General features: G+C 41.2%; 1 protein-coding gene across 7 annotated transcripts in view; it reads left to right on the forward strand.

Annotated features, from left to right (window-relative positions):
- Nucleotides 1-11,700, forward strand: part of CNOT10 (CCR4-NOT transcription complex subunit 10) — an 82,067-nt gene extending 70,367 nt beyond the window's left edge. For 3 of the 7 annotated variants that reach the window (XM_059390619.1, XM_059390620.1, XM_059390625.1), the window contains 6 exons: nucleotides 1,708-1,821; nucleotides 5,114-5,244; nucleotides 6,295-6,351; nucleotides 6,553-6,680; nucleotides 9,892-9,967; nucleotides 11,240-11,700. In XM_059390619.1, the coding sequence (XP_059246602.1) occupies nucleotides 1,708-1,821; nucleotides 5,114-5,244; nucleotides 6,295-6,351; nucleotides 6,553-6,680; nucleotides 9,892-9,967; nucleotides 11,240-11,391 (658 nt within the window). In that variant the 3' untranslated portion in view covers nucleotides 11,392-11,700. The remainder of the gene's footprint in view (nucleotides 1-1,707; nucleotides 1,822-5,113; nucleotides 5,245-6,294; nucleotides 6,352-6,552; nucleotides 6,681-9,891; nucleotides 9,968-11,239) is intronic. The other 4 variants (XM_059390621.1, XM_059390622.1, XM_059390623.1 and 1 more) reach the window with 2 other exon arrangements.
- The last annotated feature ends 924 nt before the right edge of the window (nucleotides 11,701-12,624 follow it).

Here is a 12,624-nt window from a genome sequence, read left to right on the forward strand (position 1 = left end):
CAGGTCATGATCTCAGGGTCCTGGGATCGAGTCCCGCATCGGGCCCTCTGCTCAGCGGGGAGCCTGCTTCCCTCTCTCTCTCTGCCTGCCTCTGCCTACTTGTGATCTCTCTCTGTAAAAATAAATAAATAAAATTTTAAAAAAAATTTAAACTTTGAGGTACACCTGGGTGGCTCAGTGGGTTAAGCCTCTACCTTCGGTTCAGGTCATGATCTCAGGGTCCTGGGATCAATCCCCACATCAGGCTCTCTGCTCAGCAGGGAGCCTGCCTCCTCCTCTCTCTCTGCCTGCCTCTCTGCCTACTTGTGATCTCTGTCTGTCAAATAAATAAATAAATAAAATCTTTAAAAAAAAAAATTCTTTTTAACTTTGAATTACATTCTGTTTTCTTTCCTTTTTTGAGGAGCTAAAGGGACTATTTTGCCTTTAGTGGGGTAATTTTCCAAGGTTCCAACAACCAGGACTCCTCCAGTGAAGAGGAAACAGCAGGCTATTTCTGGGTTTGCCCAGCTGCACTTTTAGAAAGGCCATTTCTAGTCAGGGGTTTCAGATTTTTAGAAAACTGCAGGGCCGTGGGGGTTGCATTCTTCCTTAAACTGAAATTACAACCCAAATGCACTTAATGATACACATATGTACTGTAATTTGTAAACATAACTCAAAACCCTATATCTAAGTTGGGTCATTTGCAGTTGGCCGTTCAGACCTCATTTCTATTTGACAGCAGTTTATTTTAAGATTGCTTTTTGGAGCAGTTGTTTAGCATTCAAGTGATCTATTAGTGTCAAGTCTTTAGCTAGACCTGTTTTAAATGAGCTGCCTGTTAAGTAGAAAACCAAACAGAAATTTAGCTTCCCAACCCAACTTAGCAAAGTCAATGTAACTTAAATGTTCTTATCTTCACGTGTATTTATTCAGCCTAATTTCTTTCTTGAATATTCATTTAGGGTAATAGTACGTGTATGAATGAAATTCTTTTAGTTACTCTTGATACTGTTGCTTAGCAAGAACTATAAACTTCTTTTTTTTTTTTTTTTAAAGATTTTATTTATTTGTCAGAGAGAGAGCGAGCGAGAGCGAGCGCAGGCAGACAGAGTGGAAGGCAGAGTCAGAGGGAGAAGCAGGCTCCCTGCAGAGCAAGAAGCCCGATGTGGGACTCGATCCCAGGACGCTGGGATCATGACCTGAGCCGAAGGCAGCTGCTTAACCAACTGAGCCACCCAGGCGTCCCAAGAACTATAAACTTCTTAATAGATTCAGAGAATAACACTTTACAGGAAGCTAAATGGATTTTTTAGTGTGTTAATTGTGTTTCTTAGTGAAATGAGTTTGAAAGAATAGTATCTGCTTCTGGAGCTTTATTTCTGTATATTAAATGTTCTATGGGAAATAAATTCTCACTAGGCCATTAACTACATTATTTTTTTACAGGCTAAATATTTTAACTCCTTTTGGTTATTTTGTTGAAGATGGGGGTCAGTTGGATGGAAGCTAAAGATGGTTTGGGTAGATAGCTACACTCTGCCTCAGATGGTAGTTTTATACATCATCCTAATTCTTACCATTACTATTTTTGCTTCCTCTCTTCTTTCCTAGTGTCCAGATTGTCACAGCTATAATTAGGGCGTTCTTCCCTATTTAATTAACAAACGCGGCCATTGTCAATTTTGTAACTCAGGTTTTCAGCCCTTCTCTTTTGTGTTTCAGATGCTCCATACTTGCCTGTAGTGCTTACGTGGCTCTGGCTCTGGGTGATAACCTTATGGCTTTGAATCACGCAGATAAACTTCTTCAGCAGCCCAAGCTGTCAGGATCACTTAAGTAAGTGTGACTTCCCCTGCTCTGTCCCAGGGTCATTTTGTTTGGAGGTTTTCAGTTAGTTTGTGGTACATATTGCGGCTCTTTACTCCCCCAGTAGGATATATTATCTAGACAAAGCCAACTGACTGAAACATTAATTTGGTAGTTCTTTTCCCTTAACTGTATCTCAAGGATTAAGGGAAGTAGCATTTGCTGCACTGAGTATTAGTAGGCAGGAACTTTGCACTGTCTAGTGGCAGCTACAAGCCCTGACTGGAGCATATTTTCACAAAGGGGTCCCCAAAATAAGAGGAGTCCTCAGGAGGAAGACCAACAAAAAAAAGGAGCTTAGTCAGCATCATAAATCTCCAAGGAATGCAATTTAAATAGACATAAGAATTCTGACTACATGAGTTTTATTCAAACTCTTCAAATGCCTCTTTAGTATTAGTGTCATTGTCATTCTAAAATTAGCTAAATAGCGCCTCTTTCCTTCCATGGATATTGAGTGAGATGTAGCATTTTTTTAATCTTTGTATGATGCCATGCTAAAAATTTTATTCAAAGCCACAAATACTCTGCTTATTGTTAGGATAGTTGTTTTTTCATTCATCCTGTGGGTATATACCTATAATCTCCAAAATACAATTACTTTTGCCTTTTTGTGGTCTTTGTTTATAATGTACACTGCTTGCAATTGGGAAATCATACTCTGAGGAATAATTTTGTTGACGTTTATTTTTGTCTTTAAGAAGACTTACTACTGGGGCGCCTGGGTGGCTCAGTGGGTTAAGCCACTGCCTTCGGCTCAGGTCATGATCTCAGGGTCCTGGGATCGAGCCCCGCATCGGGCTCTCTGCTCGGCAGGGAGCCTGCTTCCACCTCTCTCTCTGCCTGCCTCTCTGCCTACTTGTGATCTCTCTCTGTCAAATAAATAAATAAAATCTTTAAAAAAAAAAAAAAAAAAAAAAGAAGACTTACTACTTTATACAAGCATCTAAAATTAACACTGATTAAGGTTGTTTCAGGCCAGTGTTTCCCAAACATACGTTGTGTCTCCAAAAAAAAGGATAATTAAGAGAATATCCAGTAACTTAAGAGACTTTGCCATAATCAACTATAAGAAAGCCCCTGCCCTTTTTTGAGAAAGCCTTGTCTAACATTCAGGCCTGGAGGGATCCCGAGTTCTAGTTCAAGGCCATGGTGTTGCCTCTGAGGGCACCACCACCCAACTCGGTGAAGTAGCAGCCCAGAGCCGGTGCCGCTGCCCTCGCTGTTGCCACCGCCAGACTCGGCGCTTAGGCTGTGGTGCGTGTGCAGCCGTTATGAGAGCAGTGGCGGTTTGCTTTTCTTTTTTACAAAAATGAAACACAAATCTTCCCTGCTTTTTCAAATCCTTTGGTGGACATTGTGGTCATTGTTCTCAAATCCCAAGTAGATTCTTGGCATTTGGTGGAAGGTTTTTTTTTTGTTGTTTTGTTTTGTTTTTTTTATTTATTTGAGAGAGAGAGACCACAAGTAGGCAGAGAGGCAGGCAGAGAGAGAGAGGAGGAAGCAGGCTCCCTGCTGATCAGAGAGCCCGATGCGGGACTCGATCCCAGGACCCTGAGATCATGACCTGAGCCGAAGGCAGCGGCCTAACCCACTGAGCCACCCAGGCGCCCCTGGTGGAAGATTTTAACTTTATCAACCTTTGAGGGATTGGCCAAGCTGTGTCTGGCGATTTCTGTTTTTAATTCTTGAGTTATTTTTCTTTCCCAAGTATTGGCTTCTTAATTAATAACAAGGCCACTGTCTTCCCAGTAAAGACAAGCAGGTGATTTTGCATTTGGCAGCTCACATACCACAGCAGCTTTACCCCACAGCTTTTTGCTTTCTGTACACCTGGTCAAAGATTTCTTGTCTTTGGGTGTTATGAAGCATTTCATTTGGCTAAAAAAGGAAAATGTTTTTTAAGTGAATTCACAGAAGACGATTTGAAGTAGTTCTTTGAATTTATATGTTTGTGTTTTGTAGTGATAGATACTACTATCTAGATACTACTAGATAGTATCTACTAGATACTAATAGATACTACTTTAAATTTTTAAATTATACTTCAAAATAAAATTGAAGTTACTGATTTCTTTAAAAGTTGTCATTTCTGTTAGGGTATTTGGTAGAGAAGCAAAATGAAAGGTCATTGCAGCCCCTGGCAATTATAAGAAATTGCTTAATAAAGAGTTAAAGAACTCTTGAGTAGTTAATATGTGTAAATATCTAAAAAAGTTATATTGAAAAATGCCTAAAATTTGAGGACTCGAGATAATGGGGACAGATTCATTTGTGGGCAGACTAGGTAGAATAGGTGAGATGTAGCCGGCCATTTAAAAGGAGGAGTAGAGAGGTGGCTGACTGGCTCAGTTGGTAAAGCATGCAATTGTTGATATCAGTTTTGTGATTTCAAGCCACATGTTGGGTGTAGAGATTACTTGAAAATGAAATCTTAAAAATTAAAGGAGGAGTTGACATTAACTTGTAGAGATGAGGCCAGGCTTGCCCAAGAAAGCCAGGCCCTGGGGCAGGTGTGCTCTGTCCAGGATACTGGCTGGTAGGAGCAGAGCAATTTTTGAGGGGGTGGGAATATTGACTGGACATAGAAAAGTGGCACCAAATTTGGAGAACTCTAAGTTGAAGAAAGTTCTGTTTGCAGGTAGGAAAAAGTCATTAAGGTTTTTCCATAAGGGTATAACATATCTAATCCAGTTTTAGTTTTGAAAAATCAATCAGGTGATCATAGAGAAAAACGACCTGTATTTAAAAGACTGGAAGAAGCAGGCTCTTATAAGCCAGGAGGATACGTATGTATCCTAGATGATTTGAAAAGCAGGAAACTTTGGGATAGAAAGTAAAGTTGATCTAACCCAAATCTCTCAGTCTCATTTGGCACTCTGATGTCTTTTGACTATTCCAGCAGCAGAGCCTGGAGGATTCATCCCTTGACCTGTCTCTTATTTTAGAACATCATTCCCTTCTTATGTTAATGTTATTTTCTGCGTAAATAGAATAGTAAATTTGCCAGTTCTGAACTTTTTTCTTAATTGATAATGTGTCATTTGTTCCAGCTTAGCTGATATAAAAATTATTTATTTTAAGATACTTTTATATAAAGAGATAAGATTTAAGTGGCCTTTAATTGATCCGTTTGTAAACTTCTATTTCAATTCAAAAATTTGAAATATGTGAAGCATGTATATACCAAATCTTGTTACACGTTGGGTGTTTTGTGATGATGACCTACTTCTCAGTTTGGAATCTGTTCTTTTCATCTTAGGTTTTTGGGCCATTTATATGCTGCAGAAGCCCTCATCTCTCTGGACAGAATATCTGATGCCATTACTCACTTGAACCCAGAGAATGTCACTGATGTTTCCTTAGGGATTTCTTCAAATGAGCAGGACCAAGGTTAGTGAGGACACACTTGATCAGAACTGGTCATCATTTCCACTGCCTTCTCGGATATGTGGAAATTTAAAGGGAAAGAAGTTTTAGGTTGGCTCTCTACATATTTGGCTGTACATATTTTGGCTGAATAGACCTAAGAGTTGATTATCACATGGTCTAAATGCTCACATTAGAGGGTCGCCTAGCTGGCTCAGTCAGAAGGGCAACTCTGATCTCAGGGTATGAGTTCAAACACCATGTTGCGTCTAGAGATTACTTACCACCAAAAAAAAAAAAAAAGACTTTTTTTTTTTTTAAGATTTTTATTTATTTATTTGACAAAGAAATCACAAGTAGGTACATGTAGGCAGAGAGGCAGGCAGAGAGAGAGGGAGAAGCAGGCTCCCTGCTGAGCAGAGAGCCCAACATGGGGCTCGATCCCAAGACCCTGGGATCATGACCTGAACCAAAGGCAGAAGCTTAACCCACTGAGCCACCCAGGCGCCCCCCCCCCCTTTAAAGATTTTTATTTATTCAGAGAGAGACAGCAAGAGAGAGTGAGAGCACAAGCCAGATTGAGGGGCAGAGGGAGAAGCAGCCTCACCATTGAGCAGGGAGGCTGATGCGGGGCCCAATCCCAGGACTCTGGGATCATGACCTGTGCTGAAGGCAGACATCCAACTGACTGAGCCACCCAGCTGCCCCAAGAAAGACTATTTTAAAGAAATAAATAAATTCTCACTTTTGAAAGGCTGGTAGTAGAAAAATTTGTTTTGATTCTCATACTGTATTTTTCTCCTTAAAGGGATTCTGCAGTCCAGGGGAAAGTAGAAATAAGCATTCAAAAGTCAGTTGTAAGTCATGCCTAAGTTTTTAAGAAAGTGAGACTGGTATTTACTTTATTCAAGATTATTACGCAGGAATGGGGTGGTGGTGGGTATCTTCTAATATAACCTCCACAATATGAAAAGTAAACACTATAATGTGACAGATTGCTTTGATACCAGATTTTTCATTTCATAAACAAAATTAGGTTTCTAGAAAATATACTCTGTTGTCCTTCCCCCTCAGGTTTATTTTCATGTTTTGTAGGATCAGACAAAGGTGAAAATGAAGCAATGGAATCCAGTGAGTAAGAAGTTCTGTAAATACTTAAAGTAGCCTGGCTTGCATCCCAAAGATGTAGACTCAAGCCTTCTGTGCCCTTCATTTGTCAGCCTAAGAAGCAGCGCTGTGCTTTAGTCTGAGCAGTTGCTGGGGTGGTAGTTTGGGTTGCCCCCTTGTTCTTGACCCAGCCTCTTCACCAGGGTCCACACTCTTTTTCCCCAGCTGGGAAGCGGGCCCCTCAGTGCTACCCCAGTTCGGTCACCTCTGCCAGGACGGTGATGCTGTTTAATCTTGGCAGCGCCTACTGCTTGAGGAGCGAATACGACAAAGCCCGGAAGTGTCTCCACCAGGTGAGGCTGGAGGTGGTGGGGCCACGCCCTCTTGTAAAGCAAGGGTTTGGAGTTTCTGGGTTTTGTTATTTTGTTTGGGGCTCTGGTCAATTTGTTAAAAATCGGAGTATTACTTTCCCAAGCTTAAAAATATTCTTATAAGGTAAACAACTGATCAGCTATTACAAGTGAACCTAGGCACTTAATGGAGGGTTTTTCCCAATGGTTTTAATAAATAAAATTTCAGAAGATTGGAGGGGTGTCTGGGTGGCTCAGTGGGTTAAGTCTCTGCCTTCGGCTCAGGTCATGGTCTCAGGATCCTGGGATTGAGCCCTACGTTGGGCTCTCTGCTCAACAGGAAGCCTGCTTCCCCCTCTCTCTTCCTGCCTCTTTGCCTACTTGTGATCTCTCTCTCTGTGTCAAATAAATAAATACAATCTTTAAAAAAAAAAAAAAAGCAGATTGGAAACTATCTAAATGAGGGATCACTTAAATAATAGTGCATCCATACAGCTGAACACACTGCAGCTATAAACTCTGTGTACTAAAATGATATCTAAGACCTACTAAGTGAAAGACCAAGATTTAAAACAGTTGCTTTATAATTGTGTATGTGCATATGAGAGCTCTGGAAGGACATACGAGAAACCAGCAATATTGGTTATGGGGTAGCAGGATAAGTACTGTGTTGCTGGAGCACTAGAACAGGAAACCTAAGAAGACAGCTGGTGCCAAAGAAATTCCACATACACTAAGTGAACTGACTGGCTAAATATGACTAAAATATGCCTCTGAATTCTACCACTGAAATGATGCTTCATCAGTAGGTCTCAGGGAAGATTCTGATTGAGCGTCTTTAGGTTTCTTGGCCATCCCTGGACCAGTCATGGACATGGACCCTTACCTGCAGTAGGGGACCTGGTGGCCAGGTTTCATCAGTAGCAATTTCAGAGGCTGTATCACAGACTCGGAAAGAGATATTAATTCAGCAAGCATATGAGCACTTCTTGGTAAGCCATGGGAATGAGACAGTAAAAATAGGTAGGCATGATGCAAACCTGCCTATAAAGGGAATTGCAAGGTTATGCAGAATTTTAAGACTTTAATATGGAAGTTGTAATATGTGCCAAATTGTATAATCGCCAGCAGCTCAATTGTATAATCACCAGCAGCACAGGAGAGAGTCAACATCCCGATGCTTTTCAGAGTAGCGGAAATTGAAATTAAAGCTATTCTCAAGAGATTTGTTGGCTTCTGGAAATGTTATTCCTCTGAAGACCATCTTGTCATGTAGAGCCGTGAAAAATCTTACCATGTGGAAAATAACCACTGGTGATACTTAGTTAACTTAGTGGCATCTGTTTGGCACTTCTGATCCAAAATCAGAAATGTAAGTGGTCCACTATCCGGGGAAACATATTTGCTATTATCTCACAAGTTGAGTCATACACTTGATTGGGAAGGAGTTGACTACAGCCAGCAGGACTTCCGATCTAATGTTGCAGTTAGCATGATCTAGCTCAGGTTCTCGTACAGCAGGTGGCCATGGAGGCTGCCACTCTGGGAGAGACAGATGGGTTCAGGCCTGGCTCAGGGTCTGCAGGGGGTTTTGTTTTGATCCCTTGGTTTTTAGGTTAATCCAGTGGCTGGATCTTTGTTAATTGGGAGGCCCACTCTGCCTGGGAGGACAAGACAGTGATGTGAAGAGTTGGAAAGGGCTCCATGGAGATATTTCTGAGGTTGCCTGCCCACCACTAGCCATTCTGAACAGCTAGTCTCATAAAGTTGCTGTTGTGAATTTTTGTGTTTTAGAGAAAGCTGCAGACTGTGGTCAGCGCAAAGAACAATAAGTGACCTGTGTTAACCAGCCACTTGGAGGCAGAATGGAGATTTTAATACCCAAAAATGTTGTAGATTATCTTGCCTGTATGAAGCTTGGCCTAGAAGTGTAAAAATCTCATTTTCTGAACTGAGTTCAGAAACTGTGATGTGGTGAGAGGAATAAAAGCCTCCTTCCTTCGTTCATGAAGAACTTAGGGTGTGCCATGGACGAGAGAGTCTCTGCTCATTCGAGATCTCTCCTGAGGCTGCCAGGAACTGACCTTGTGCAAGCTTCTGGCCCCCCAGACATCTCCCATCTTCACATCTCAGCCTACTAGGCCTTTCTCCCCACTTTCTTCTTACCCAGTATCCACCCTGCAAGGACTGAGGCAGGTCCCCCATGCCCTGAAGCTCTCCATTCAAAAGAAACATTTTTCTCTCTTCATATTCACAGTGTATTCACTCTGTTCTCTCCCTAGCATTTGGGTAAATTTGTATGGATTATTATTAGTTGTGTGCATGCCTGTTTATTATCAAAATGAGACCCTGTCTTACCCACACTTCTCTGGTCAGTAAATGTTTATACAAGTATACTTTCTGATAAGATGAAGGGAAGAAGCAGAGCATCCTGGAAACCAGACCACCTGAAACTGGATGGGGGAATACAAGTCGATAGTACGGTGTGAGGAAAAGACTGCCGCCCAAAGAAGCCCAGACTGAGGGAAAAAGATGGACCAGAGCAGGCCAGGCTTCCTTTCTCAGGGCTAGGTCAGAGAGAGACTGCTAACTGGAAAAGTGACTCTCAGATCCAGGAAAGAATAGCATGCTGCTTAAACAGTTAAATTATTTTATTTGACAAAATTGTCCTGGTTCAGTCCTTAAAAATGGGGACATTGAACATGCTCAGTGGTTATTTTTTTTTCTATTACCAATTTCTTAAATTTGAATTCTTATTGCTGACATTGAGAACTTGGGACCTAGAATACTGAGTTGTTACTTAGGCAAACAAATGGACATGCAGATTTGAATGTAAATGCAACCATGTCTGTGGTGAATAGCCACCAACAGACCTGGACCAATGACTAGAGTGCACAATCAGGAGTATCTGGTCACCCATCTCAAAGCCAAATAGAGCCAAGACATGGAAGAAGAATCCCAAGTAGGTAAAAAGCTTTCCTCTATAAAAATTCATTTTGGTAAGGGAAAATAGTGAATCCTTTAATGAAAAATTATATGTCTGGTTTAGTCTGTGGGGATGAGATCATAGCTGAGGGACATATGAATGGAATGAGAGTAGTTGCTAGTACGTCACGTGGGAATGAGCAGGCTTCCTCCCCACCCCCAGCATTACTTGGAGTTTGTGTCCTAAGCTGTTGGTTTTTCATGGGTATCTTTTTTGTTTTGAGCAAAGGCGGCTTCGATGATACATCCTAAAGAGGTGCCCCCTGAAGCCATCTTACTGGCAGTCTACCTTGAACTGCAAAATGGTAAGTAATTCTTCTCTCTAGTTAGGACTGTATCCCTTCAGAGATGGCTGGCTCAGTTGGAGGAGCGTGCAATCTTGATCTTGGGGTTGTGAGTTTGAGGCCCACGTTGAGTATAGAGTTTACTTAAATAGAAGTTTAATTTAAAAAAAAAGGACCATATCCCTTCAAAGAGCCCAGGGTTTTGGGTGTCTGATTTATCTCTTCAAATTTGATATCACCCATCAAGTTCTTCTGGAAAAAAAACATAGCTAGGGAGTTTTTGGTGTCTTAAAAATTCCTGCTTTTTATGATTTAACCATATTTCCTTTTATCTGTGAAAATGCAGGAAAGCATAACTTCTGACAATTATAAGTAATCTCTACTAATTAACCTTTCTCTTAGGCTGCCAAATTACTTGCATTGAGAACATGAGTCAGAATGCCAGTTGCTAAGAGTTATACACTGTAATATTTTGAACATAGATGTCATTAATGAATTTTAGAGTAAACCAGTTCTTGCTAACAGTTATCCAAACCTAAACCCAGGTCATACCTCTCAGGCACATATAACTTTTAAGGACGGGGCTTCTGAGAAAAGACTGTGAGCCCTGTGTAACAGACAGCATGAAGTAGAGAAGAGATATGAATGGAAGAAATTAAACAGAAACAGTAAGAGTTCTAAGTCATGCCTCCTTTTGACCATGGGAATCCTTACATGGTTCCCTCTTTTGAGAGCTTGTTTATAGCATTAAGTGCTTGGCACCCACCTGGCCTTGGCCTCCTGAAAAAAGTGTAATTGGGGTTAGTGCATTGGTCCTAGTGGCCTTCTTCCATGCAAGCTGGGTTATACCTTAGAAAAACCTTAGGGCTTTTAATAATCCCTTTGCCCACAGGTGCCTGGGTGGCTCAGTGGGTTAAGCCGCTGCCTTCGGCTCAGGTCATGATCTCAGGGTTGGAGATGGAGTTCCGCATCGTGCTCTCTGCTAAGCAGGGAGTTTGCTTCTCTCTCTCTGCCTGCCTCTCTGTCTACTTGTGATCTCTCTCTGTCAAATAAATAAATAAAATCTTTAAAACAAACAAACAAAAAAAATCCCTTTGCCCAGGTCACACCCACAGTCTCTTAAATCAGAATTTCTGGGGATGGGATGGAGACATGGGGGGCCCCAGTGTACAGCAAATGTTGCAGACCACTGCTCTCCCAGACCATCTTTTAGTTCCTTTGCATGATGTTAATGGCATGCTTTTTACATGGTGGTATTGTTTATGCTTTTTTTAATGGTAAGTGTTTTTGTAGGTAATACCCAGCTGGCCTTACAGATCATCAAAAGGAATCAGCTGCTCCCTGCAGTGAAAACACTGTCTGAGATGAGAAAGAAGCCAGTGTTCCAGCCTGTCCACCCGATCCAGCCCATCCAAATGCCAGCTTTCACTGCACAGAGAAAGTGACATTTTTGCTCTTGGAAAACTGTTACTTGAGACCCAGGGGAGTATTTATGGGCCTTTTTAGTTGTATCACAGCAAAATGAATAAAAGCAAATGGTGAAAGGTGCTAGTTTTGGACACAATTTTGAAATGATTCTAATCCCTGGCTTTTTGGGTTTTTTGTTTGTTTGTTTGTTTTGTTTTTGCCAGAAGCTTACTTAAAATTAAGGATTCACAAACTCATTTTCATCTGTTTTTCTTTAATCTTACATTTTGCGCCATTATGTGATGTATCCATGTCATAGGCAATTAAAACATGGTCTTATCAAAAGAGTCTTGTATAATAAATACATTTTGTCTTTCTCACAACTGTTGGACAATTTTAGATCTGAGGTTAAAGTTTTAAAACCTGAGACACCTGTCAGCAATAAATGAGTAGCCAATCCAGAAGCTGATTTGAGGGCAGAGAGGAGGGGAAGTTGATGTGTTTTCTGCCTAGTTAAGACTAAAAGGACCAGAAAATGTATAATAGAACCCATAGGGCCAGTAACATTGGCTTAAGAAGAGATGACTGGTCTGATAGGAATCACTTGCTTCAAGATTATAAACCAGGTTCAGGCACTGATCATGCTTCTCCTGTACCGCTAGGCAGAGGCAATGGTTCTAGATTCTGTTAGCAAGAAGCTCAAGGTTCATTGCTAACGCCTTTGCAGGTGTAAACAAAAATTTTTAAATTGCTTCTTTCCTGGGTGGTTGGCTGACTCAGTGAGTAGAACACATGACTCTTGACCTCAGGGTTATGACTTTGAGCCCCATGTTGGATACAGAGATTATTTAAAGAATTTTTTTAAAAAGCTTCTTTCGAAGAGACAGATCTATGTTATGGGATTAACATGGCCAAAATTTATCCAGAGGGTTGATATATATTAACTTAAGGAAGGAAAAGCCATAATACAGACGTTCCTTAAAAAAATTGGGTCAGGGCACCTGGCTAGCTCAGTTGAAGGAGCATACAACTCAATCTCAGGGTTTTCAGTTCAGGCCCCACATTGGGTGTAGATTCCTTAAAATCTTTTTTTTTTTTTTTTTTTTTTAAGATTTTATTTATTAGGGAGAGCATGAGTTGGGGGCAGGGGCAGTGGGAGAGGGAGAAGCAGACTCCCTGGTGAGCAGGGACCTTCACACAGGGCCCAGTCCTATGACTCTGGGATCATGACCCAATCCAAAGGCAGACACTTAACTGACTGAGCTACTCAG

This window comes from Mustela nigripes, chromosome 2, assembly GCF_022355385.1.
Source record: "Mustela nigripes isolate SB6536 chromosome 2, MUSNIG.SB6536, whole genome shotgun sequence".
Taxonomy (NCBI): domain Eukaryota; kingdom Metazoa; phylum Chordata; class Mammalia; order Carnivora; family Mustelidae; genus Mustela; species Mustela nigripes.